The 26,225-nt window shown below is 41.0% G+C and overlaps 1 protein-coding gene across 2 annotated transcripts in view; it reads right to left on the bottom strand.

Annotated features, from left to right (window-relative positions):
* Positions 1 to 26,225, bottom strand: part of ANXA3 (annexin A3) — a 77,745-nt gene that overhangs the window by 26,882 nt on the left and 24,638 nt on the right. For both annotated transcript variants that reach the window (XM_075849853.1, XM_075849852.1), the window contains exons 2-7: positions 22,007 to 22,038; positions 11,649 to 11,736; positions 10,868 to 10,962; positions 7,385 to 7,498; positions 6,490 to 6,580; positions 3,724 to 3,803 (exon numbers count right to left, since the gene is read on the bottom strand). In XM_075849853.1, the coding sequence (XP_075705968.1) occupies positions 3,724 to 3,803; positions 6,490 to 6,580; positions 7,385 to 7,498; positions 10,868 to 10,962; positions 11,649 to 11,736; positions 22,007 to 22,021 (483 nt within the window). In that variant the 5' untranslated portion in view covers positions 22,022 to 22,038. The remainder of the gene's footprint in view (positions 1 to 3,723; positions 3,804 to 6,489; positions 6,581 to 7,384; positions 7,499 to 10,867; positions 10,963 to 11,648; positions 11,737 to 22,006; positions 22,039 to 26,225) is intronic.

The following is a 26,225-nucleotide window of genomic DNA, read 5'->3' as shown; positions in this document are numbered from 1 at the left end:
GGGGTCAAAATGCTAACTATACCACTAGAAAAATTCCTTGAGGGGTATAGTTTCCAAAATGGGGTCACTTTTGGGGGGATTCCACTGTTTAGGTCCCTCCAGGGCGTTGCAAACGTGACACGGCACCGAAAACCATTCCAGTAAAATCAGCGCTCCAAAATCCAAATGGGGGTCCTTCCCTTCTGAGCCCTGTTGTGGGTCCAAACAGCAGTTTATTACCACATATGGGGTATTTCCGTAATCGCGAGAAATTGCTTTACAAATGTTGGGGTGCGCTTTCTCCTTTATTTCTTGCAAAAATTAGAAATTTTCCAGAAAAAAAAGTAGATTTTCATTTTCAGACTAACTCCAGAAAATATAGCAAAATACCTGTGGGGTCAAAATGCTAACTATACCCCTAGATAAATTCCCTGAGGGGTGTAGTTTAAAAAATAGGGGTCACTTTTGGGGGTTTCCACTGTTTTGGCACCACAAGATCTCTTCAAACCTGACATGGTGCCTAAAATATATTCTGAAAAAAGGAGGCCCAAAAATCCAAGAGGTGCTCCTTTGCTTCTGAGGCCTGTGTTTCAGTCCATTAGCGCACTAGGGCCACATGTGGGATATTTCTAAATATTGCAGAATCTGGGCAATAGATATTGAGTTGCGTTTCTCAGGTAAAACCTTCTGTGGTACAGAATAAAATGTATTACATATGAATTTTGTAAAAAAAAAAATGAAATTTGAAAATTTCAGCTCTACTTTGCTTCAATTCCTGTAAAACGCCTTAAGGGTTGAAACACTTTCTGAATGCTGTTTTGGATACTTTGAGGGGTGCAGTTTTCAAAATGGGGTGTTTTATGGGGGTTTCTAATATATAGGGCCCTCAAAACCACTTCAGAACTGAACTCGTCCCTGAAAAAATAGCAAACATAAAGTAGACATATAGGAAATGTTAATTAGTAACTATTTTGTGTGGTATTACTATCTGTTTTACAAGCAGATACATTTAAAATTGGAAAAATCTTAATTTCTTCATATTTTCTCTAAATTTTGGTGTTTTTCACAAATAAGCAATGAATTTATCGACCAAATTTTTGCACTAACCTAAAGTACAATATGTCACGAGAAAACAATCTCAGAATCAATTGGATAGGTAAAAGCATTCGAGTTATTACCACATAAAGTGACACGTCAGATTTGAAAAAATGGGTCTGGTCCTCAAGGCCAAAATGAGCTGGGTACTCAAGGGGTTAAGTAACTTTAGTGATAACACAACAGGTCTAATTTTATTTGGTGTAAACGGATATAGCAGAGCCAAGTTTGTGTATGGTATGAACTAGCACCGGCAATAAGACAACATAAGAAGCTTATTTTAAAAATTAATTACAGCTTGGCAATGCCAATTTAGCGTGTGAATTTTCTTTAATACTCAATAGTAGCTCAGTCAACTTTGTTTAAAAAAAATCAACCTTTAACAGCTCTTGCACACGACCGAGATCGGGCCGTGAAAAACGGTCCATGTGTCGGCCACATTTCCCAGTCAGACTACGGTACAGGTAAACGGGACTCCTGGCATCAGACATTTTATGATGCTAGGAGTCTCTGCCTTCCCACGGAACTGCTGTTCCATACTGTATCATTTTGTTCAGTACGAAACAGCAGGTCGTGTGCAAGAGCTGTAACACAGGTTCAAGAGGGGATTAAACTACCAAACACCATCAGTACCATAAAACCAAGCTATCTTCAGGCGTTTCTTGGATATAGAATTAGTTGCCTGGTAGTCTTGTCCCCGATTTAAAGAGGCTCTGTCACCACATTTTGCAACCCCTATCTGCTATTGCAGCAGATAGGCGCTGCAATGTAGATTACAGTAACGTTTTTATTTTTAAAAAACGAGCATTTTTGGCCAAGTTATGACCATTTTCGTATTTATGCAAATGAGGCTTGCAAAAGTACAACTGGGCGTGTTGAAAAGTAAAAGTACAACTGGGCGTGTATTATGTGCGTACAACTGGGCGTGTATTATGTGCGTACATCGGGGCGTGTTTACAACTTTTACTAGCTGGGCTTTCTGACGAGAAGTATCATCCACTTCTCTTCAGAACGCCCAGCTTCTGGCAGTGCAGATCTGTGACGTCACTCACAGGTCCTGCATCGTGTCGGCACCAGAGGCTACAGTTGATTCTGCAGCAGCATCAGCATTTGCAGGTAAGTAGCTACATCGACTTACCTGCAAACGCCGATGCTGCTGCAGAATCATCTGTAGCCTCTGGTGCCGACACGATGCAGGACCTGTGAGTGACGTCACAGATCTGCACTGCCAGAAGCTCAGCGTTCTGAAGAGAAGTGGATGATACTTATCAGAACGGCCAGCTAGTAAAAGTAGTAAACACGCCCCGATGTACGCACATAATACACGCCCAGTTGTACTTTTACTTTTCAACACGCCCAGTTGTACTTTTGCAAGCCTCATTTGCATAAATACGAAAATGGTCATAACTTGGCCAAAAATGCTCGTTTTTTTAAAATAAAAACGTTACTCTTATCTACATTGCAGCGCCTATCTGCTGCAATAGCAGATTGGGGTTGCAAAATCTGGTGACAGAGCCTCTTTAACAGAGTTGTTGCAGTACTAAAGTTTTTACCAAGTTAGAGAATCTGCCACCAGTTTATAACTTGCCTATCTCCTACCTGCCTGGCGACAGCTTCTTTAAAAATATATAGATCTATGTACGAAGAAGTTCCGCAGCGCTTGCACAAAATAAATTAGCGTGCTGCAGATTGAGAACCAATGGTCAGTTCTGTGGCATGTGGATTACAGGTGTTCAAATTGTATCCATATGGCTGATACTGTAATTCTGCAGCACTTCCGTCCTGTATGCAGGAGGCCTTAAGCTACCCATTTATGGACAACTTGTTCCCAATTTAACAAATGGTGGGTAATATCACCCCAATCAAATATCACACCCTTGCATTGCTTTATAGATAAGCACAATGTTTGACACTACCAGCCAAGAACCAAAATGGAAGTAGTGAACAACAAGGGTATGTTCACACGCAGAAATTTCTGCAATAAATTGATCACAACATCAATTCCATACATCTTAATGGGGTTGTTTCTGAAGACATGTGCAAAACCCATTCAGGCACAGAAATGTCTTCATGAAGTCTACTGGGAATATACCCCAAGTGTCAAAATGGAAATATGCTCAAATGGCCAGAACCACATATTGAACGAAAAGCGGATTTTTTTTTTGTTTTTTTTAATGAGCCTTCTTTCCCAGACAGAATGCAAAACTATCTTTAAGTGTATGGCCAGCTTTTAACCACAATGCTATGTGAGCTAAATACATCAAGTAGCAGCACAATCTTGAGCTGTGAGCGGCGCTCCTAGTCAGCCTGAAGACCGCTCACAGACATTCTATGTGAGCCATCTTCAACCTAACAGGGAGCGCCAATCACAGCCGAAGGCGACTCTCCTGAGTGACAGTGGGAGTCTCCGCACCAGCACCCCCACCGATCCTTCAAAAGTTTGATATGTCAGAGAGACATATTAAAAAAAGTTTGGAAGTGTGGTGACTCACTAAATTAATCTTTTAGTAATGAAAAAACACGAACATTTTTATCTCCAATAGAAAATGTTTGTTTAAATCTACTGCTTACAGGAAACACTTTGTAATTGTAACGAATTTTTTTTTTAAAAAAACACCAGTTTACAATAGTGCTCAATAAAAATCTTACATTGGCCAAGAACAGCAATGCTTTTCTGAAGTCACCCGATGTCTCCGAACTGATGTCATCTCCAAGGCTTTTACTATATACTGCAATAAAAAACAAAAACCATCAGATTGTTCATTAATCCTTTAACGACCAGGCAGATTTTGGCCTTCAGGACAATGCATTATTTTTTTATTTTTTCATCGATGCATTTCAATGCCACCATTTAATAGGTACATATAATTTATTGATGAACTTTTATTAACTATGGGGGGTGGGGTTTAAAAAAAAAATAAAAAACCCAGCTATTCCGTTAGATTTGTGTGCTTTTAATTTACACCACTTATTGTGCGAAGTAAATAACGTGTTACCTTTTTTCTATGGGTCAGTACGATTATGGCAGTACCAAATCACACGCGCGCGCACGTACGAACACAATTTAATTTTTTTTTGTTTTACTACTTTTGCACAATAAAAGCATTTGCAAACGGGCAAAAAAATTTTTGCAGCGTTATTGTTCTGTGTATGTAGTCGTGATTGGACATGTTTTAGCGTGTCGAGATTTTGTTTTTATTTGAACCATTTTGGGGTACATGGGACTTGTGGATTCAATTTCATGTAGTAAAAAAAAAAAAAAAAAAAGTGTTCTCTATGCAGCATAACTCTTTCATTGTATTGATCGGATTCTTTACGATCGCAGACATACCATATAGCTTTGTTTTTACACTTTTACAAATTAAAAATACTTTTATAGAAGAAAGGTTATTTTATTTTTCTACTGTGCACTTTAAATAAAATGATGTCATATTATTTAATAATTTAATACATACTCGTGGATTTCACAGAGATCTTATCTCTGATAAAATGCATTGGTATACTCTGTATTCCTAAACATTAGCACCTGTCAGTGTAAAGCGGACAGGCAATCTATTAGGCCGTGCTTTGTTACGTCCCCAGCTGCCATGGCAACCCACCGGCGGCTGATGGGTTGTCAATTCGCTTAACTGCTGTGGTCGCCAATTGACCGCAGCGCTCAACCTCTTGGCGACATGTAACTTAACTGTACATAACAGCCGACAAAGGGGAATGTGAAGCAGGCACACAGGCTAAGCCCGCTCCATACTCAGCGGCTGTCAGCTGTAGGTTACAGCCAGAGAACGGATTCTGGCCATTTAGATGCTATGGTCAATAGCGATCACAGCATCTATGCAGTTAGAAAGAGGAAGGTGCTGATGGTAGCTTGAGGGCCTAATAACGGGCCCAAGGTCTGCCATCGTTCTGCTCCATAGGGCTTAATAGGAGCCAGTAAATAGCACAATACACTGCAATGCATCTGCGACTGCTTGTTTTCTCTAGCGAGACGAAGTAAAACATACATACACATTTTTCCCCTAAAATGAATGCAAAAAATACAGATAGTAAACATTGGTATCGCCACATCCGTAACAATCCAAACTATTCAGATATCACGTTATTTAACCTGCTGGATGAACACCACAGGAAAAAAAAGAAAAAGCAATTCACAATGCCAGTGCCAAGAGGTTAACCAGCCAGGATTGAAGTTCTCTCTGATCCCAGCAGTTACAAAGGGAGCCCAGCTGTCAGCCACAGTCCGGTTTTCTGTTGATCACACATACATGTATGGCATGGTGTCTTAATACAAGCCATTCCAGAATGTATAAGTATAGTGCATTCAGGGGTTAAAGAGCACGTCCACCATAACAAGTATGTACACCTTTACAAACAAATAATTTTTTTTTTTATTGCTCCAACGCATTTAAAATTCCATTCATTCAGTAGGTGAGCAGTAAGAAGAGAACAGATGAAATGTAATATAACTGCAGGATTAGACTACAAAGGGTTTGTGGTTCATAACCAGACAAAGGCCTGCGTAGGAGCTGTAGACGCAAAACGGTAATTTATCAAGGTTTGCTTTATTTTTATTTAAGATGCTTGGAGCAAAAAAAAACTGTTTCAAAATGTGGACATATCCTTAAAAGAATTATTGCAGGGCTTGAATACCAATGGATTATCCTTCGGAATGGATAAATTGGTGATTGGTACGGGTCCGACTCCCGACACCCCCACCGATCAGCTGACGAAAGTGCTATCTGGAGTCCCGCGTCCCTTTTATTGGTGCTGTGCCTGGTATACATACATTTGATAATTGCTGTGCCTGGTACTGCCTCAGTCTCATTCATGTGCAATGCCAGACACAGCAACGACCAAATGTACGGCGCTGTGCCGAGCCCCATTAGTCAGCTGATCAATGGGAATGCCACCAATCTGATATTGACAGACTATGCGAAGGATAAAAACAGAAAAAAAAAAACATCGTATGAAAGCGGGTAAATTCAGAGAGATTGGTCCGAATTATTCTCTATATCACAGAATTGACAATGGGAAGTGTCAGAAACTTTGCAGCTGGGCTTCTGGTACCACAAAAAGTGTTACTTGAAGTCTGTGGCCTACCTGAGCCTGCCACCCAGCTAGCCTCCCCAAAAAAAACAGCCTCCCCACCTCATTCAGGGGTTCTCAAAACAAAGAATGGCCTTGCAAACTTGATCACAAGAGAACCTGCATGGAGTTCCCTGAAAACACAGGGGCCAGGAAGAAAGTGAACAAGTAGCACAGACCGCAGGACTCTCTACAAGGTAAATGACTGTTCGCACTAATAGACATATTGAATCTGTGTTGGTAACGAATACATACGCTTTGATCAGTCTACAGTATGTTTAAATGCTGATTACCTCAAATGATTGTCAAGCTACTTTTTCATTGGTTATGTACCTGAGTAAAAAGCATCCCCTACTTCTTTAATCTGCTTGCTGGATCGTGATGCCAGGATTTCTATTAGGATGTTTTCAGACGTTCCTGTGCCCTTGAGATCAGAACAAACAAACGTTATTAATGTTCCATCTCATATGTAAAGAAAAATAAATAAATATTGAACAAGCAAGTATTAAATATTCCCATCCCTTTTTTTTTTATGGAAGCGCAGTGGACCGATATTTAGTCAGTCCAAAAAAAAAACCTGAAATCTTACAGAACGGAGACAAACAAACCATTAGCAACGGAAGCACTACCATTGAAATCAATGGTATTGCTAACGGAAAGCTATGCTTTCCGTTTGCCTTTGTTGATGGGTTCCCCTGACGGAAAGGTTTGACGGAACCCAACAATGAGGTGTACAGGCCAGGCCCTAAGTAAAGCTGGCCATAGACGTAAAAATTTGGCCATGATAAGAGCATACCGATTTGATTTGTGTTTTGGAATGCTAGTACCATGTTTATACATGACAATATATTTCTCACAATGCTAAATATTTGTATTATAGGACTTATTGTCCGTTTGCATTGAATATATGTTTTTCAGAAAGATAAAAAATAGCAAACCTAAGACTAAAATGAAAAAAGGTGTTTACCAATGACAACCAAGAAACATTTAAAAAAATAAAAATAAAAGGATCAGTCGTTTTTAGCACCATAGGAAAATCGGAACATTGTTTAGAAGGTTAGGTCTATGGCCAGCTTAAAACTCCTCCTGTAACATTATATATAGGGCAAACACAAGGGTAAGTTACTAAAATGTGTCTATTTCTCATAGTTTTGCAATCAACCAATACAGTTTAATTGTAAAGTTTCTGCTTTATATCCCAAAAAGGTTTTCCTTTTCTAGCACCTACCTTCATAGCCTTCTTCAGCTGTTTTGCATCAAATGAAGCTGCAGGCAATGTGAGGGACACCATAAGATGTTCAAAGTTGCCCGAAAGATCACCTTTCAAGTCATCTTTTAAATCCTAAGTATGGAAAAAAATAAATAATTAAAAGTACTAAAATTGTACATATAAGGGTGCCCCGTACAGCACATGGCAATTTTACAGCGAACTTGGGGATTTTCGTAGCGATATCTGACCTTAACCCCTAAATAATCAGGCCTTTTTGCAAGTTAATGACCAAGGACTCTTTTCGTTTTTTCCATCGCATTTCTAAGAGTCATAACTTTTTTTTACCGTCGACATAGCCGTATGAGGGCTTGCTTTTTGGCAGGATAAGTTGTATGTTTTAAGTGCACCATTTGATAAACGTAATTGTTTTTTTTGGGAGGGAATTGAAAAAGAACAGCTATTCCAGCATTGTTTTTCGAGTTCACTATGCAGCGTAAATAACATTTTACCTTTATTTCATGGATCAGCAATACTAAATGTGGATAGTTTTTTAGGTTTTACACAAAAAAAAAAAAAAAAAAAAAAAAATGGTTTCTGCATCCATTTCAAGAGCCGTTCCTTTTATTTTCTCGATGTGGCCATATGTGAGGTTGATTTTTTGCGGGACAAAGTTTAGTTTTCATTTGTACTGTGAAGGATGGTTTATTTGCTTATATGCTCTGTATTAAATTACATTATGAATTATCAAACAGGATGCTGAATTACTAAGGTATATTAGATTAGATATTCTCCATTATTTTAATGACCTTTCCTCTACATAGTTTCTTGAGTCTCAAAGAAATGTGATCTCTGTGTTAATAGTATGGTCTTCATACATCTATGCCAGCGGGTTGGCTGAACGCCCAGACATAAAATGCAATTATTTCTCATTATCGTAACAAACTCCCTCATGGGAAAGAACAGTTAACGCTCCCCCCCCCCCCCCATTGTAGGCTTGTCTCCAGGTGTTACCCGATGTCAGCATTTTTAATGAATTCTAATTATGTACTTGAAATATTCTTATCGTCTACTATTGGCTGAATAAGAAATATTGTCACATTGGTTAACCTCAAGTTTACACCCCTTTTGAAGGATATTATTGTAATTGAGTTTGGCAGTAAACCCCCAGAGGGGTATTTTGAGCATATCAGCAGCGTCTGTTATTTCTCCTCTCTCGATATATATCGGTATGCAATCTCCTGATTAGGATGCTGGATAAAGTTCCCGGCGGGAGTGTCTGTTGGAACACTCGTCTAAATTTCAGTCTAATATATTTTGAGCCATTGACTTCCAAGACAGTACTATTTTGGGATACGTGGTATTTGTTAATCAACTTTGATAGAAAAAAAAAAAGAAAAAAAAAAAAAAAAAAGTGTCAGTTTTTGCTGTGCGCCGTTCACCTGGCAGTTTAATCAAGGTGTTAACTTAATCGCTCGTTACGATACCATATAGGTGTATTTATTTTTTTACACTTTTCCAAAAAAACACTTATGGAAAAAGTACTTATTTTATTTTGACTTTTTCCCATAAACTTTAACTTTTTTAATTAGGGGACTACACAAAGCGATCTTCTGATCGCAGATATAATGCTTTTGTATACTTCGTATACCAAAGCATTATTGCCCGTTAGTGTAAAACTGACAGGCAATCTAAAAGGCCTCATGCACACTTCAGTGTGCATTTGAACGGCCGCTAATGACTGTTCTGTGAATCACGGACCGCACACGAATGTCTTCAGCGTGCAGCCCGTTGTTTCACGGACCAAATCAATGCAAAGCCCGAGACTGTTCCGTCAAAAACAGGCAGGAGTAGGACCTGCACTACTGTTGACGGAACGGTCGAACGGTTCCGTTAACACAACTGAAGTGTGCATGGCCCCATTGAAATGAATGTGTCAGGGTGCTATCAGTTCAAAAAAACAGATAGCACCCTGACGAAAAAAAACTGAAGTGGGCATGAGGCCTTAGGCCAAGGCTCTGGCAGTTACTGAAGGCAGACCTGGGGGCCTTTTAGGCCCCCGGCTGCCATGGAAACACATCAGCACCCCGCGATCACGTCGCAGGTGTGCCAGAGGGCGCGCCCTCCCTCTAGCAAACACGTTAGAAGCTACGGTCGCTATGGAGGGCGCTAAACTGACGGATTCTTAGTGCTCTTAGATTGTGGCAGTTGCCTGGCTGTGTAGAACAGCCAAGCTCCTGACGCTGATCTCCAGGGTTCACGTGCGGTACCCATGAGATACGAGCGCCGATATATCCGTCACGATGTGGGATGTGTGTTTTACCTATAAAACCACAGCAATTCACAGTAAAGCCACGTGTACCACGACAGGCATGTCCTACTTCTGCTCCACTGTTTAATTAAAAGTCTCAAGAAACGTTGAAACAGTTTGAGGAACGGACAGCTTTCAGGACCCTCTTGGGGTGGATTCCCACGTGGAAGATTTTGTTGCATAAATTCCATTCACGTGGAACCACCCTTATGCCTTTTTTTTCTTTGTATCGCAAAATTGATAAGTCTGGTCCTGATGCACTATGTTTACATTAACAGATAAACTTCTAAAATCCTAACAAGGTTGAAATAGAAAAAAAAATAAATCTGGTTACATTGTGTCAGTATAACAACAGACAGCACTTTCAAGGCATTTCATAACTTATACTTGCCTACTTGACCTACTTCCGGCAGGTTTCCATTTTAACGACGGAATCAATAGCAGTGTCAACTGCGCTATTGATTCAGTCGAAAAAACGCTAACCTGCCGGAATGGTAACGAACGGAAACCATTAGCAATGTTTCTGTCACCCTTGATATCAATGGAAACGGAAGCTGTGGTTTCAGTTTGACTTTCCGTTGCGGGGTTCACCCGACGGAAACCTCCGACGGAACCCCGGAACAGAAAGCGAACGGTGAGGTTAACAGGCCCTACTTGTGTGTGAATGTTTTGTCAGCAACTTTTACTGTGCTTGTGGAGAAAGCAGTCAGTGGCAGCTAGACGAGGGGGGTGGGTGGCAGCTCTTGAATCACTCGGATCGCGCTGCAACGTGCAAAATAAGTTCACAAAAAGTACATAAACATTCAGACATAAGTGACCGACCGCTGGAATTAGCCTGTGTCAATACTTTTAAAGGACGTTTTAATCAAAAGCCATTATAGCATATTATGAGGGATGCATCAGTGTAACGCAGTTGTCACTTATAGGCTAGAACGACATATTTTTTTAATGGACACACAAGCTATTGAAAAGCGCTCGACTTATACATTTTTTTTTTTATCGTATGCCTGTGATGGAGGCCAAACAGACAAATTTTTCCTCAGTCTGACAATGGCCCCCGCCTGACACGATTAGCGTGCAACTTGTGAGGTTTCCTAATTACACGCTAAACAAAAAAGTTACTTACCCTATATTAGTCCCAGGAATGCATTTTAACATGGAATACATAAAAAAAAACAGGGGTCATACTTTACCTTCCCACATGCTGCCAAATATTCTTTTGCAATAAGCTGTCTCTGTGAACTTGACCTTTGTGTAAGAATATTGATCAAGGAATCTTCATCAGTCCCTGGTTAAAACAAAGAAAAAACAATGTTATTTAACAGTTAATAAATCTAAATAAAACGATCAGTGGCACACGCAGAAGTGAAGGGGGGGTTTCCAGTTGCCCAGAAAACCCCCCGTGACCGGGCTGGAAGGCACTTTCACCTTGTTGTACTCAATTGTAACCGCACCATCAGTTCCCTTCCCCACCAGTCAGTGCTTTTCAGGCAGCGCAAAGACTATTGAGCCAATTCCGGTGCTACGCTGGAGCAGGCCGGGTTAGAAGAGACTAGGCCTGCATCGCTGGAGGAGAGGAAGGCATGGGAACAAGGACAGGCGAGTGCTTATTGAAGCACATGAAACTGCCGCCATCTACAGGGGACACTATGGAATTATTTACACGGGGCACCGAGTTTGACACGATCGACGCTGTTTCTTGCTGAAAATAGTGGTCAGCGCATATCTACTAAACTAGCCCTTTTTAAGTAGAGCTTGTAATATAAGGAGCTGGGCTGGTGGATAAGGAGCTGGGCTGGTGGATAAGTGCAGACCAAAGGTTAGTGGGACCTAGGCAAAAATAACTTGGGTTGAAAAGTATGCATTCTGAGTATTATTTATAACTTATTCTGAACAAATTCCCCTCCACTCCAGAATATTGTCAATGGCTTTGCAAAATAGGTTTCAGCACACAGAAAACATGACTATACTCACCAAGGCCTTTGATTGCTTTCCTAACTGCATCAGCATCTCTGCCTGCACTGAAACCTGGGGAGTCCTTCACACTTCCTCTGCTACCAACCTGTGAAGATTTACCACATAAATCACATTAGAAGTTTCAGATAAACTTTAAGTGACTTTACAGAGTACAACCTGCAAAAAGGTCATTATTCAGCCATTACTTACATCAGCCTCGACATTATGGCATGGCCAAATACCAGGAAACTTTCACAAAAGATTCCCAGTGCTGTCACATTCCAGACTCTACTTCCCCCAACAAGGCTGCCTGACAGATCTGTGCAGCATATGACATAATATTCTATTGTCAAACATTCCTACAAACAAAATAGATGTACTGATTCACAGATCACAAAACTTGAGAAAAAAACGCAAGCACAGTGGAAGGGAAACCGTTCTGTCTGTCCTCTCATTGAAAACTGTAGCATTTAAAAAAAAAAAAAAAAAAAAAAAAAAAAAAAAACCACCACGAAAAAATCCACAAACCAGCAATGGGGACCAGGACCTTATTCCTCATTCTAAGCACAAACACTTTCACTATTGCAGTGAACCTTTAGCAAGGATTTGTGTACTGCATACAGGCACTCACTGAAAAGGTCATTGAGAACGGTGGAGACTACAGAAAACAAGCCGCACATAGATTGTGAACGTTCATTTGGACTTTAGGTACTGTGAAGCACTGATTAATACAAGTGTATGGCAGGTAATACAATGTACTTACAATTAATCGCTTTCTTTAAAAGTTATAAACTTTTGTTTTTCAATACAGCAATCATGAGCAATCCAATGAGTACAATGAGATTGCTCAAACTACAGGTACATATCTAAAGAACAACATACCGTATTTTTCGGACTATAAGATGTAGTTTTTAGCAAGAATAGATCTTGCTGAAAAGTCCCTGCATCTTATAGCGGTCAGTCAAGGGACCCGGCTGTGCTGGGCCCCCGGACCACTTCCTTAATTAACCCCTTCTTGACCAATGATGTGCCAGCACTTCATGGAGCAGAGAGGGGATGAGGTTTGGAGCGAAGTGGGCTCACGCGCTGAGCCCGCTCCATGCACTGCAGGTGTAAGCTGTGTTTTACAGCTGACACGCTGCTCTAACGGCAAGGAGCAGCAATCACGCTGTTCCTGGCCATTTAACTAGTTAAATGCCGCAGTCAATAGTGCCCACGGCATTTATTGGCGTTTTCCCACGAAGGACATTTATGACACATCCACAGGATGTAATCCTCAGAAAAAGCGTGGTTGAAGAGCAGCACACGTCGCCTAAATTTCAATCAATATGTTCTTTTATTGGTCAAACATCCAGTAAAAAATTGCACCGTTTCCACCCGTGACAAGTGGAGGGTCTTTCTCAAGGCTTGAAAAAAAAAAAAATATGATAGAACTGGTCCTATTCTTGTCCATAATTACAGCACGGACTCTCCCATAGAAGCCTATGGTCACTTCCGTAAATACGTACGGATGTGCATCCGTAAACAGTCTTTATTGACGGAAGTGTTGCTATGTAACATGTTGGTGACATTTGCAGCCTCCCTCTTTGTTTACGGATCCGTATCAAATACAGACAGTGTTTACGGACACCCTTCTGTATATGCGGATTAATTAATTACAGACTACAGATCAGTATTTACAGACATCATTGACAGATGAAAATACAGTCGTGTGCATGGTGCCTAAGGCCCCATGCACACGGCCGTGCCCGTAATCACGGCCCCCGATCGCGAGCACGGCCGCATTTTCGGGCCGTGCTTCAATACAAAAGTATGGGAGCACAGCCCGTAAAATGCAAAAGAACGGAAATGTTCCATCATTTTCGGACAGTGTATGGTGCTATTATAATTAATTAGAGGTGCAGTGTATGGAACTATTATATTTAGGGGTGTGTCACATTTACAGTGTGTGTCAACTGCAGAAATGCGCTGTGGCCGGGAGAAATCAGAGGTCTGGACCGGATAGAGGAGAAAAACGAACAACTAGAATCTGAGATAGTCACCGGTGAGTCAATGTAAATGTTTATTCTGCGTCTAATCAGCACTGCAGTCACTGTATGATCTATAGCGAGATTATGGGTGTTTGATTAGGATAGGATCTTTTTTTATGTGAAACAGCATCTCCCAGCATATCCTTACCATTGTTCAGGCAATGCTGGGAGCTGTAGTTTTACATCGTACAAACCTATACAGCAGGGGTTGCACTAAATTGAGCTGTATTTGTGCTGTATATATGTACTGAGCCTGGTTCTGGAGCGGTATATATGTACTGAGCTTTGTTCTGGTGCTGTATACATGTACTGAGCTTGGTTATGGTACTGTATTTATGTATGAGCTTGTTTCTGGAGCTGTATATGTCAGAGCTTTGTTCTAAATATATTCTATTACAGCAGAACAAAATTGCAGGGTAGAGGGAATGGTTTTCAATTTATTGGATATTTAAAGGGAACCTGTCTGGCAGTTTTAACCCCTTAAACCGCCACCATGCGGTAATACATGACCTGACAATATTTCCAAACACTCCCCTGTATGTGGTTTGCAGATGCAGAAAAATCTATAAAATAAACTTTTAAACCGGTGCACGCTATATGCCAATTACTCATTAAAAGGGTCATGGGGCGGTGCTGCTATCCTGAAGAGTCACATAGTCCTGCCTCCAAACCCACCTTTCCATGCTTGATTGACATCCCCCTGGCTGTTGTACATCACTACCAGTCTTCTCCAACTTTCTTGGATGCACCATTGCCTTGTACTACTTGGGCACATACCATGCAGCGAGGTGTCCTCTGCCCGGCTGCACCACGCGTGCCAGTACAAGGCAACGGCGCACCCGCAAGAGTTGGACGAGGCTGCTAGTGATTTAGAACAGCCAGGGGGGTGTCAATCAAAATCTGAGGGGTGCCATTTAAATTTTTGCCTCAAGCAGCAGAAAAGTTAGAATCGGCCCTGCGGACAGTGAGCACAAATATGAATTTGTGTGAGTTTTGTGTATTCTTATGTATTCGTGCGTGTTTTCAGTGTGAGTGGTATAGGTCTAGGTGTTCGTGGTATGCGTGTGCATGTGCCCTAGGTGTAGCAGCATGTGTCCAGCTTCTGGGTTGCGTGTGCGTGTGTAAATGAAATATAAATGATACTATTTAGTTACAAAATGGTGATATTTTAGCATTGTATAATGGTATAAATAAGTCAGTATTAGGGTAAGGCCACATGCAGCGGCCCTGACACGGTCGCAACGCGGCTAACAACCGCGCTGGCACCATGTTCGGTGCGGCTATCGAACAGCCTGTTAGTGGCCGCATGTTAATGCGTGTATACTGTCCCTTTATCTGCAAAATCGTGCAGCCATGAATGCACCCATTATGGCCGCACGATTTAGCAAATTACAACAAGTTACCTCCTGTTCATGCTCTATGGCAGTGCCAGAAAAAGCCAAACACTGCACTCAGCTATCTCCGGCACTCCCATAGAGAATGAATGGAGTGGCAGTGCGCATGCGCAGGTCACCGGAATACCTCTTAACGAGGTATTTGTCAGCCGCTCCTACATGGTGCCGATGCGGTTGTTTGCCGCATTGCAACAGTGTCAGGGCCGCACCGTGTGCCTGTACCCTTAGTCCTTATCAAATCTTGATTGTGTGATCATGGCCTAAGTCCCTGATTCCACACCTAAATCCCTTTCAAATCCACTAACTTTCTGCATCCATTACAAGTGAATGGGCTATTTTATACCCCATTCACATGGAGCGGAAAGAAAAGTTTGAATTTTTTCCACTCTGCAAAAAAAAAAAAAAAAAAAAATCCTCTAGAATAATAAGCATGTTCATTATTCTCGTAGAAGTGCAGTGAATTCGTTGGAGTTGGAGCTATCAGGACTATTCCTCTTTAATTTACACCTGTTTTAATAGATTTCCCCATGTCTTGTATAGCTGAAAGGTGGTCCCATGTACTCCAGTCCATCTGTCGGCTGCATATGGCCTGCGGTGGGCCTGTGTGCTTAAAAATGCCAGGGCTCATTTTAAGTCCCTGTACGGTCCTGGCTGTGGCACATACCTTTCGATAAAGGGCAATGATCACATTCACTGCAGAAGGGAATACATGGTCTAAAAATACAAATCTATATCAATGTGAAAAACCACACACTATCAATCTGGAGATTGGTTCTTTTTATGCCTTAGTGTACCCCATATAACTGAATACATTTTAATTTGGTATCCATAGTTATGATATTTGTAGATATTTTAGTACTGTTCTTTTAACCTCCAGTGGGTTTTGCCAAAAAAAGGTTGGATGAGGTCTTGATCTTCGAGTCGATATGAGGGATCAAGCTTAAAAATGATCCTGTCACCAAGAATTGATAAGTATAGTTACCAGACAGCTAAGGCCTGGAGTTACCTAAAGGCCCTATTACACAGGCCAATGATCAGTTCAGATTAATCGTATCATTTCTGCAGCAGAAAATATCATTGCGATAGTGTGATATCATCGACAAGATAGAAATGTAGGGGGGACGAGCGATCGTAGTAACGAGCGCTTGTCCCCATAAAGGGCTCGTTTTTAAAGGAGCAAATGAGCGCCGATCAATGACCTGTCGCGTTGAGCGGCGCTCGTGGTTACCGACAAAACAGGCATATGCAAGAGCATGATTCAAAGACCATATCTACACAGGTTTGTCTTGGGGATTTAGGAAGAAAATTTTTCAGAGCTTCAAATTTGGTTAGGCCACCAACAGATCTACTTGTGAATATCCCTATTGGTGGACCAGTGTTTAGAAAAACCTCTTTGTTGAGACACCATTCCCCTGGAGTCTTTTCTGCTTAGAAAATCTGATGCCACTCACCTGAAGGTGTCCCACAACATTCAGACAGGGAGATTACCTGCCCCTCCCCCCAGTGGAAGTGCTTTGCGGACAGAAGTTGCTGTGACCTGTGTCGAACTGCCCCGACAGTGAAAAGAACATGTACATGTTTACCATGTAGCAGACATTTTGCACCACTTAAGCCTTATTCACACAACCGTGAAAAACGGCTGTGTGACGGCCGTTCTTTTAACGGCCATTTTCAGAACAATGATGTTCTATGGGTGTATTCACACAGCTGTTTTTTTTTTTGTTTTTTTTTTTTAATGGCCCATGAACAATGGCCGTCAAAAAATAGGACAAGTCCTATTTTTGGCTGTTTTCACAGCCCCCATAGAATCAGTTTTTAACAGCTGTCAATACATGTAACAACCGTTAAAAACGGATCTAACATGGGGATTGGAAAGGGAACTACTAGTTCCCTTTCTGGCTATCGGCAGCTCGATGACCTACTCACCGATGCATCGCCAACCTCTTCAGGTGTGGTCTTCAGTCTTCATGGGTTCTGTGAAGGCGACGTGATGTCACCGCGCCGCCTTCGCAGACACCGTGAAGCTGAGAGACCTTGCCTGAAATAGACAGCGCTGCATCGGTGAGTATGTAGGGCATTCATGTCGGGCTGTGTGGCATCCTATACAGGGGGGCTGTAAACAGTCACTAACTGAACATGTGACCTTCCTTTGGGTGTTTTCAGGGGGCTGGGACAAAACTGACCAATTTTTTTTTTTTTTTTTTTTTTTTTTTTTTTAACGGCCATGAAAAACTGATGCAAAAACAGATGTCAAACGGACATTAAAAACAGACAGACTGGAAATGGATGAAAATTTAGAGACACTGATGCAAAATGGCCATGAAAAACTGACAGGTGATCAGTTTTTAATGGACATTTTTTTTTCACCGTCGTGTGAATATAGCCTTAGGGTTTCCCAAACAGAGCTCCAATCTTGTAAGTTTAAATATTGGAACATCTCCTAAAGCCATACTCTGAAAAGTTGGGTGAAGCACTTTTGCTCTCCAGCCCCGGTTGCTGGCAGATTTGGTAATCACTATATTTAGCATCTGATTCCAGACAACGGCTTCTCAGGTTGTTTGCATCCAACCACGAGAGCAATCATTTCTTTATCGGACCGATCAAGTATTTTTTATTAGCCAAAGAGACACCAAGTGAAAAACACTATGGTAATCATTACTGCATTTATAGAACACAGATATTGAACAGTCAAATTACCGACGTGAATATATCCACAGGATATGCCATAAATGTCCGATACATGGGAGTTCCACCTTTGGGATCACCACATAGACAATAAAAGGTCCCTGGCTTCCAATTTGTTGGGCGACAATTACTTTTGCAAATAACTAGGAGTTAATCATGACCGCACCACAGGAGGTTGCCCTATTGACCTATAGGGACAGGAAGACAGGTTAAAGAGGACCCTCCCTCCAGCCACTTGCCAGTGTTTTTCAATTACTACACCAGCATGGATGCAACCCTATTTTATTTTTAGGGATAAATAACGGACATGTTAATTGCACAAATCAGAATTTCAATAAAAAGGGAGAGAACATAAGGGTGCTGTCAGGATACTCCTGGAAATACAATTACCGGTAGGTCCATTTCCTACTTTCCAGTACGTCCCTCATGACAGCACCACAGAAGCAATACCAAATTATAAATGCTCAGGGCGGGAGTGCGGATTGGAAGACTTTCCGTCCAAAACCAAGATCCGTATTTGACAGAACGTCAATCTATAGTGTCTATAGTATCTATAGTGTCAATCTATAGAGTCTATAGCAGATGAAGACTCCCACATTCTCTTCAGAATACAGTCTGCCTTGCAGTCTATAGGATCCTTTAGCTGTGCGGAATCCCCAAAGGGGATTGCAGTTTTTTTTTTGTTACTCTTGCAAACGGGCTATCTACCTTTGGAAATTCATCCAAAGGTCTTGCATCTTCAGCGTCAAAGAGAAGTTTTTTTTCTAAATTCTCGTGAGATAAATACCCTCTTTTCTGAATCTTCCCATTCTGGAAAAATCATTTTCATGAGGTTCTCATTTATAGGAAAAACTTGAAAGGCTTGAACACTTAGTCTTGGATAGAACGGGGCTGATCATCCTGAATACCCATGGTTTCTCTAATTGCCTTTATCAGGGTATCTGCTATTTCTGAAGAGAAATTGAGTATTTCTTGTGAAGATGAAGGTATTGGTTCTTCACCCTCTTCTAATTCGCCTTCAGACCGATAAACACATTCCTGCTCCGAGTCTGAATCTTAAGGGGGCTCCCACTTTTGATCTACTTCTATCCTAGGTCTTTTTGCTTGGGACATAGTTGGAGTCTCTTGAGGTGGTGTAAGGGAGGTCACTGACTTTCACTTCCTCTCGAATAATAGTCCTCAGCTCGGACATAAACGAAGGTCGTTTCTCCTTCAATAATTTGACTATGCAATCCTGGCATAATTGCTTCTTATGTGTATCCTGCAGTTTTTTTTTTTTACCACAGGTAGCACATTTTTTAAAAAAAATTTTGAGGTCTTTGTCTCAGAGAAGGTTCTCTTTCCTACAAGAAACAATAGGAGGGAGGGGGTGTGTGTGGTAGGTAAAATACCTGTACAAGAGTACGTGAGTAGTACCCTAATTTCCAAGGGAGGGACTCACACGACCCTGGGACACGTCCAGAATACCATCAGAACGAGAAGGTTCCATATCACACAGGGGGATATCCAATCAAGCTTCTTTGCAGATATTAGCAGGATATTACTAAAAAGCTATCAGCTTTTGAAGGCCCCTTGTGAAGGTCCCTTCTATAGCAGAGAAGTTTTTCAAATATATATATACATATATACACACACACACACACACACACATTAATAAATGAAAAGTTAAAAAAAAAAAAATCCCTTCTCATTTTTCCCCAAGCACGATGTAAAAAAATAAATAAATAATAATTTGGTATCACTGCGTCCGTAAAAGTACGATCTATTACAATATACCATTTAACTCGCACGGTGAACACCGGAATTTTTTTTTTTTCCTAGAGGAACTAATAAAACGTGTTAAAAAAAGAAAAATATATACATTAATAAATTAAAAGTTTAAAAAAAAAAAAAAAAAAAAAAATCCCTTTTCATATTTTTCCCCAAGCACGATGTAAAAACTTCAGAATTTTTTTTGGTCACCTTCGCGCTTAAGAAAAAATTAAATAAAAAAAAAAAAGATACAAAAAAACACTATGCACCAAAAAAAAACAGTGCCAATAAGACTACAGCTCGTCCTGCAAAAAACTAAGCCCTCACACCACTCAATCAATTTAAAAAAAAAAAAAAATAAATAAGTTATGGCTCTGAGTATGTGGTGAAATAGAACTAATTTTTTTAACAGAATTTTTTTCCTAGTTTTTGGGTTATAATAGTCCGAAAAATACGGTATATAGAGGATGGGATTAATAGCACTATTTCCATTTTTGCAGATTACACCAAGCTATGTTCAGTCTATGGAAAAGAAGAAATGGAGACAGCACTACCAAATTTTCAAAGTGAAGATCCTTTTATTCCACGGTGCAACGTTTCAGCTCAATACGAGCCTTTCTCAAGGCTCGTATTGAGCTGAAACGTTGCACCGTGGAATAAAAGGATCTTCACTTTGAAAATTTGGTAGTGCTGTCTCCATTTCTTCTTTATCTTGACTGAGGGGTTACCCGGACTGTGACCCAGGAGACGTGCACCCTCTTGAAATATTTATCCTGTGCTGCTGATCTATACATATCTTCAGTCTATGGAAGATGATCATAAATTACAAGTCGATGTAGACACACGGAGCGTTTGGGCAGCCACTCAGCAAATGAGGTTTAATGTAGATAAAAGTAAAGTTATGCATCTGGGTACCAACAACTGCATGCATCATGTGTCTTAGGCCTCATGCACACGACCGTAGCCATGTGCACGGCCGTGATTTTCGGGTCGGCTGGAAGCGGACTGTCAGCCGCAAGCCGCCCGCAATTCGCAGGCCATGCACATGGCCATTATTTTCAATGAGCCCGGACCGCAGAAGACGTCCGTAATAAGGAATGTCCGTTCTTTCTGCGGTGCGGGCTCCCGGGCCATGCACGGACCGTAAAAACTACGGTCGTGTTCATGGCCCCATAGAAATTAATGGGGCCGAAATTCTCCCGTGAATTTTCGGGGGAATTGCGGCCGCAAAAGCACATTCGTGTGCATGGGGCCTTAAAGGGAATACACTGGGAGAGTCACTTGTTGAGAAGGATCTAGGTGTACTTGTAGATTGATATTGCATGCTATTTAATCAATCAGCTGCTTCTAAGGCCAGCAAGATATTGTCGTGTATTAAAAGAGGCATGGACTCGCGGGACAGGGATGTACTATTACAACTTTACAAAGCATTAGTGAGGCCTCATCTAGAATATGCAGTTCAGTTCTGGGCTACAGTTCATAGAAAGGATGCCCTGGAGTTGGAAAAAAAATACAAAGGAGAAACTAAACTAATTAAACCTATTTAGCCTTGAAAAGGGGGGAACATTATTAACTTACATAAATATATGAATGGCCCATACAAGAAATCTAGTGAGAACCTGTTCCATGTAAAACCCCCTTAAAAGACAAGGGGGCACTCCCATCTGGAAAAAATAAAAAATAATAAAAAAAAAAAGCTTCAAACTGCATAGGCAACAAGCCTTTAGGCTGGGTTCACACGACCTATTTTCAGGCATAAACGAGGCGTATTATGCCTCGATTTACGCCTGAAAATAGGGCTACAATACGTCGGCAAACATCTGCCCATTCATTTGAATGGGTTTGCCGACGTACTGTGCAGACGACCTGTAATTTACGCGTCGTCGTTTGACAGCTGTCAAAGGACGACGCGTAAATTGACTGCCTCAGCAAAGTGCAGGGCACTTCTTTGCAACGTAATTTGAGCCGTTCTTCATTGAACTCAATGAAGAGCAGCTCAAGATTTACGAGCGTCACAAACGCCTCGCATAATACGAGGAGGAGCATTTACGTGTGAAACGAGGCAGCTGTTTTCTCTTGAAAACAGTCTGTCTTTTCACACGTAAATGCCTGCTATCGTGCACATACCCTTACTGTGAATCTATGGAATAGTCTACTGCAGGAGCTGGTAACAGCAGGGACAGTAGATGGCTTTAAAAAAAGGCTTAGATAATTTCCTAGAACGACAAAATATCAGCCCCTATGTCAATGTGTCTCATCCCTTCCCTTTTTCCCCATCCCTTGGCTAAACTTGGAAATGTGTCTTTCAACCGTACTAGTTACGTAACTATGTAGTTATTAGGCATATTGGGTGAACTTCCACCAGAGACACAGTATTACAAACAGTTGTGTACGCAAAATTTTACATTTACAGAACTATAAAAGTGTCAAAAACAAAAGTGAAATACCAGATAGCATTCAGTTTCACTAAGCATTCCAAATTTGATAATATGTGAGAGGCCTAGTTTATGCTTACCCATACAGATGACATGTTGAATTGAAGTGACCCTGTGGAAAAAAATAAATAAATAAATAAATAAAAAGGCAAAAAAGGACAGAAAAGTCAACGGGATACATTCGTCACACAAAAAACATTTATATTTCATAAAAAAAATAAAAAAATATATATATCTCTAATCATGGCTGCATGTTAATGAGGCTCTGTCACCAGGTTTTAAGTACCCCATCTCCTACATAATCTGATCGGCTGTAATGTAGAAAAGTGTTTTTGATTATGAAAAACTATTTTTGAGCAAGTTAAGAAACTGATTAGCATAAATCTAAAATAGTTCATAATGCCCAACTGGGCGTTTAACTTTTGACCAAGTGGGCGTTGTAAAGAGGAGTGTATGATGCTGACCAATTAGCATTGTACACTTCTCTCCATTCATATTCACAGCACAGCGTGATCTCACGAGATCACGCTGTGCTGTCACATACACCCACATTAACATTACTGAAGTGTCTTGAGAGGGAATAGACATCACCTCCAGCCACGACGCGATGTCTATTCACACTCCCGACTCGGTAAAGTTTCTATTGGAATTAATCACACAGCGTGATCTCGCATAAATGGAGAGAAGTGTATGACGCTGATTGGTCAGCATCATACACTCCTCTTTACAACGCCCACTTGGTCAAAAGTTAAATGTCTAGTTGGGCATTAAGGAACTAATTAGCATGAATCTAAAATTGTTCATAACTTGCTCAAAAATTATAGTTTTTCAAAATAAAAACAACTGCTGTTATCTACATTACAGCGCCAGATTATGTAGGAGATGGGGCATTTATACTCTGGTGACAGAGCCTCTTTAAATATAAGTTACCAGGAACAGAAGGAGCTGGCTGCTTAGGCAATAGGAACTTTAGATATACAAAAACCTACACAAAGAAGATTTGAGCAGGATATAGCATCAGAGGGGTTTTCACACAACGAACATTTATCACCTATACACAGGTGATCGCTGGGGCCCCCCGTTCTAATGATCAGTGGCGATCCCGAGCCCCCGCCCATTTCTCTTCACCACAACCGCTGTGAGGAGATGAGATTTGAATGCTCTACAGTAAGAGAAAAGCAACTTAAAGGATATCTACACCTTTGAAAACAATTTAAAAACAGTGAATGTGTGTTTGGTGCAACCTTGTAATTACTTTTTATTAAAAATTATTTTTCAGATACAGCTGCTTTGTATCCTAGATACACAGCAGATGTATCTTGCGCTGAGACATGTGTCTGACACGCAGGATCGAGCGGTTATCGATCGCATCTAAGTTCATAACTTATGTGATCGATAACAGGTGGCTCCTGCGTGTCAGACAATTTCAAAAAGGTGCACATAGCCTTTAACCCTTCACAAATGATAAAACATAACAGCTTTTAAGTCATTGTTCTGCAGCAACTTACAGCGCAATGCAAGTGAATGAGATTTTTACAAAACCTCATTTACTTATGGCAGAAGCCCACGAGTGTAAAGCGCTAGTTGACATTTTCACATTGCGCCTGGCATCTACTTTCAGAAAATAAATGCATATAGGCAGTGGTATGCCTCTACTGGCGCCATTAACGCCTGTGAAGGCATTTTTCAGCCGATTGGCTGTTTAGAGTGGGCTGCAGGAGTGTATTTGTAAAGCCTGCTCTACAACTTCTACACCAGGGTGGGGTACGTAGTTTGTGAAATATTCGGACCTGCCCTCCGGAAACATGACGGTCAGATCCCACAAGTGCAATCACCAAGATCTGGACCTGGTGTGCATTAACCTGACATTAAAGATTTAGGTTCATTTATAGTTACTGGTGCATGTTGAAATGGCACTGGTCAAATGACTGGTTGAGATATGAAAGCAACTTAGAATAGTCTGGGGTTGTCTGGCACTGATGTATAAGGAGCTTGTATCCTGACTAGACATTAAAATTTTGTATGGAGGAACGCTGATCTGCTGTTGTCCTTACGTATGTGGACAGTGGTAATAGAACATGTGTGTCTTGTGTGGGGTTGTGCTTGATATCCCTTGATATTATAGTGCTCATTTAGATCCCAAAAAATCTGTAGGACGGTACTTTAACCCCTTAGGCCTCATGCACACGACCGTAGTGTTTTTCTGGTCCGCAAATTCCAGGACCGTGTTCCGTGAAATGTCCTCCGCAGTTCATCCGTATGTAATCCGCAAAATGCGGATAAAAAAAAAAAAAGCCTAGGTAAAACAGGACGACGACAGAACTCATTCCCGGTCGTCGCCTAGCAACACTTCCGCAAACTGCGGTTGACACACGGAGGTGTACCCGCATTTTCCACTGGCCCATTGACTTCTATGGGCATGTCCGCATCGAATTTGCGGGCCGTAATAAGACATGTCCTGAGTTTCTGCGGCACGGATTTGCGGACATGCGGAGACCCGTGAAAACACGGATAGTGTGTATGGGCCCATAGAAATGAATGGGTCCGCAATTCTCCCATGGATTTGCGGACGCAAAAACACGTTCATGTGCATGGGGCCTTAAGGACAGCCTTTTTTCGCCTTATGGACCAGGCCATTTTTTGGGGTAATAATTCCAGAATGCTTCCACCTATCCAAGCGATTCTGAGATTGTTTTCTCGTGACACATTGGACTTTAAGTTAGTGGTAACATTACGTCGATACATTGTGTTTATTTGTAAAAAAAACACACAAAAATTCTGAGAAAATAAAATATTAGCATTTTTCTAAATTTAAATGCATCTGCTTGTAAGGGCTTATTTAGACGAACGTGATATACGTCTGTGCAACATTTAGAGAGTCTCTCATGACTGGTATAGTGCCAAGGGACTGGCGCAGGGCAAAAGTGGTGCCTATTTTCAAAAAGGGCTCTAGGTCTTCGCCGGGTAATTATAGACCATTAATCTTAACATCAATTGTGGGGAAAATGTTTGAGGGGCTATTGAGGGACTATTTACAGAATTATGTGACAATAAATAGTATTATAAGTGACAGCCAGCACGGTTTTACAAAGAACAGAAGCTGTCAAACCAACCTGATTTGTTTTTATGAAGAGGTAAGCAGAAGCCTAGACAGAGGGGCCACTGTGGATAGTGTTTTTGGACTTTGCAAAGGCATTTGACACTGTCCCCCATAGACGTCTAATGGGTAAATTAAGGACTATAGGTTTAGAAAGTATAGTTTGTAATTGGATTGAGAATTGGCTCAAGGACCGTATCCAGAGAGTTGTGGTCAATGATTCCTACTCTGAATGGTCCCCAGTTATAAGTGGTGTACCCCAGGGTTCCGTGCTGGGACCACGGTTATTCAACTTATTTATTAATGATAGAGAGGATGGGATTAATAGCACTATTTCTATTTTTGCAGATGATACCAAGCTATGCAATATAGTTCAGACTATGGAAGATGTTTGTGAATTGCAGGCAGATTTAAACAAACTAAGTGTTTGGGCGTCCACTTGGCAAATTAAGTTTAATCTAGATAAATGTAAAGTTATGCACCTGGGTACCAACAACCTGCATGCATCATATCTCCTAGGGGGAGCTACACTGGGAGAGTCACTTGTTGAAAAGGATCTGGGTGTAATTGTAAATCATAAACTAAATAACAGCATGCAGTGTCAATCAGCTGCTTCAAAGGCCAGCAAAATATTGTTGTGTATCAAAAGAGGCATGGACTCGCGGGACAGGGATGTAATATTACCACTTTACAAAGCATTAGTGAGGCCTCATCTAGAATATGCAGTCCCGTTCTGGGCTCCAGTTCATAGAAAGGATGCCCTGGAGTTGGAAAAAATACAAAGAAGAGCAACGAAGCTAATAAGGGGCATGGAGAATCTAAGTTATGAGGAAAGATTAAAAGAACTAAACCTATTTAGCCTTGAGAAAAGACGACTAAGGGGGGACATGATTAACTTATATAAATATATCAATGGCACATACAAAAAATATGGTGAAATCCTGTTCCATGTAAAACCCTCTCAAAAAACAAGGGGGCACTCCCTCCGTCTGGAAAAAGAAAGGTTCAACCTGCAGAGGCGACAAGCCTTCTTTACTGTGAGAACGGTGAATCTATGGAATAGTCTACCGCAGGAGCTGGTCACAGCAGGGACAGTAAGTAGATGGCTTTAAAAAAGGCTTAGATAATTTCCTAGAACAAAAAAATATTAGCTCCTATGTGTAGAAATTTTTTACTTCCCCTTTCCCATCCCCCGGTTGAAC

This window comes from Rhinoderma darwinii, chromosome 1, assembly GCF_050947455.1.
Source record: "Rhinoderma darwinii isolate aRhiDar2 chromosome 1, aRhiDar2.hap1, whole genome shotgun sequence".
Classification (NCBI taxonomy): Eukaryota; Metazoa; Chordata; class Amphibia; order Anura; family Rhinodermatidae; genus Rhinoderma; species Rhinoderma darwinii.
Note: the sequence above shows the minus strand (reverse complement) of the source record. Positions and strands in the feature narration are given on the sequence as shown.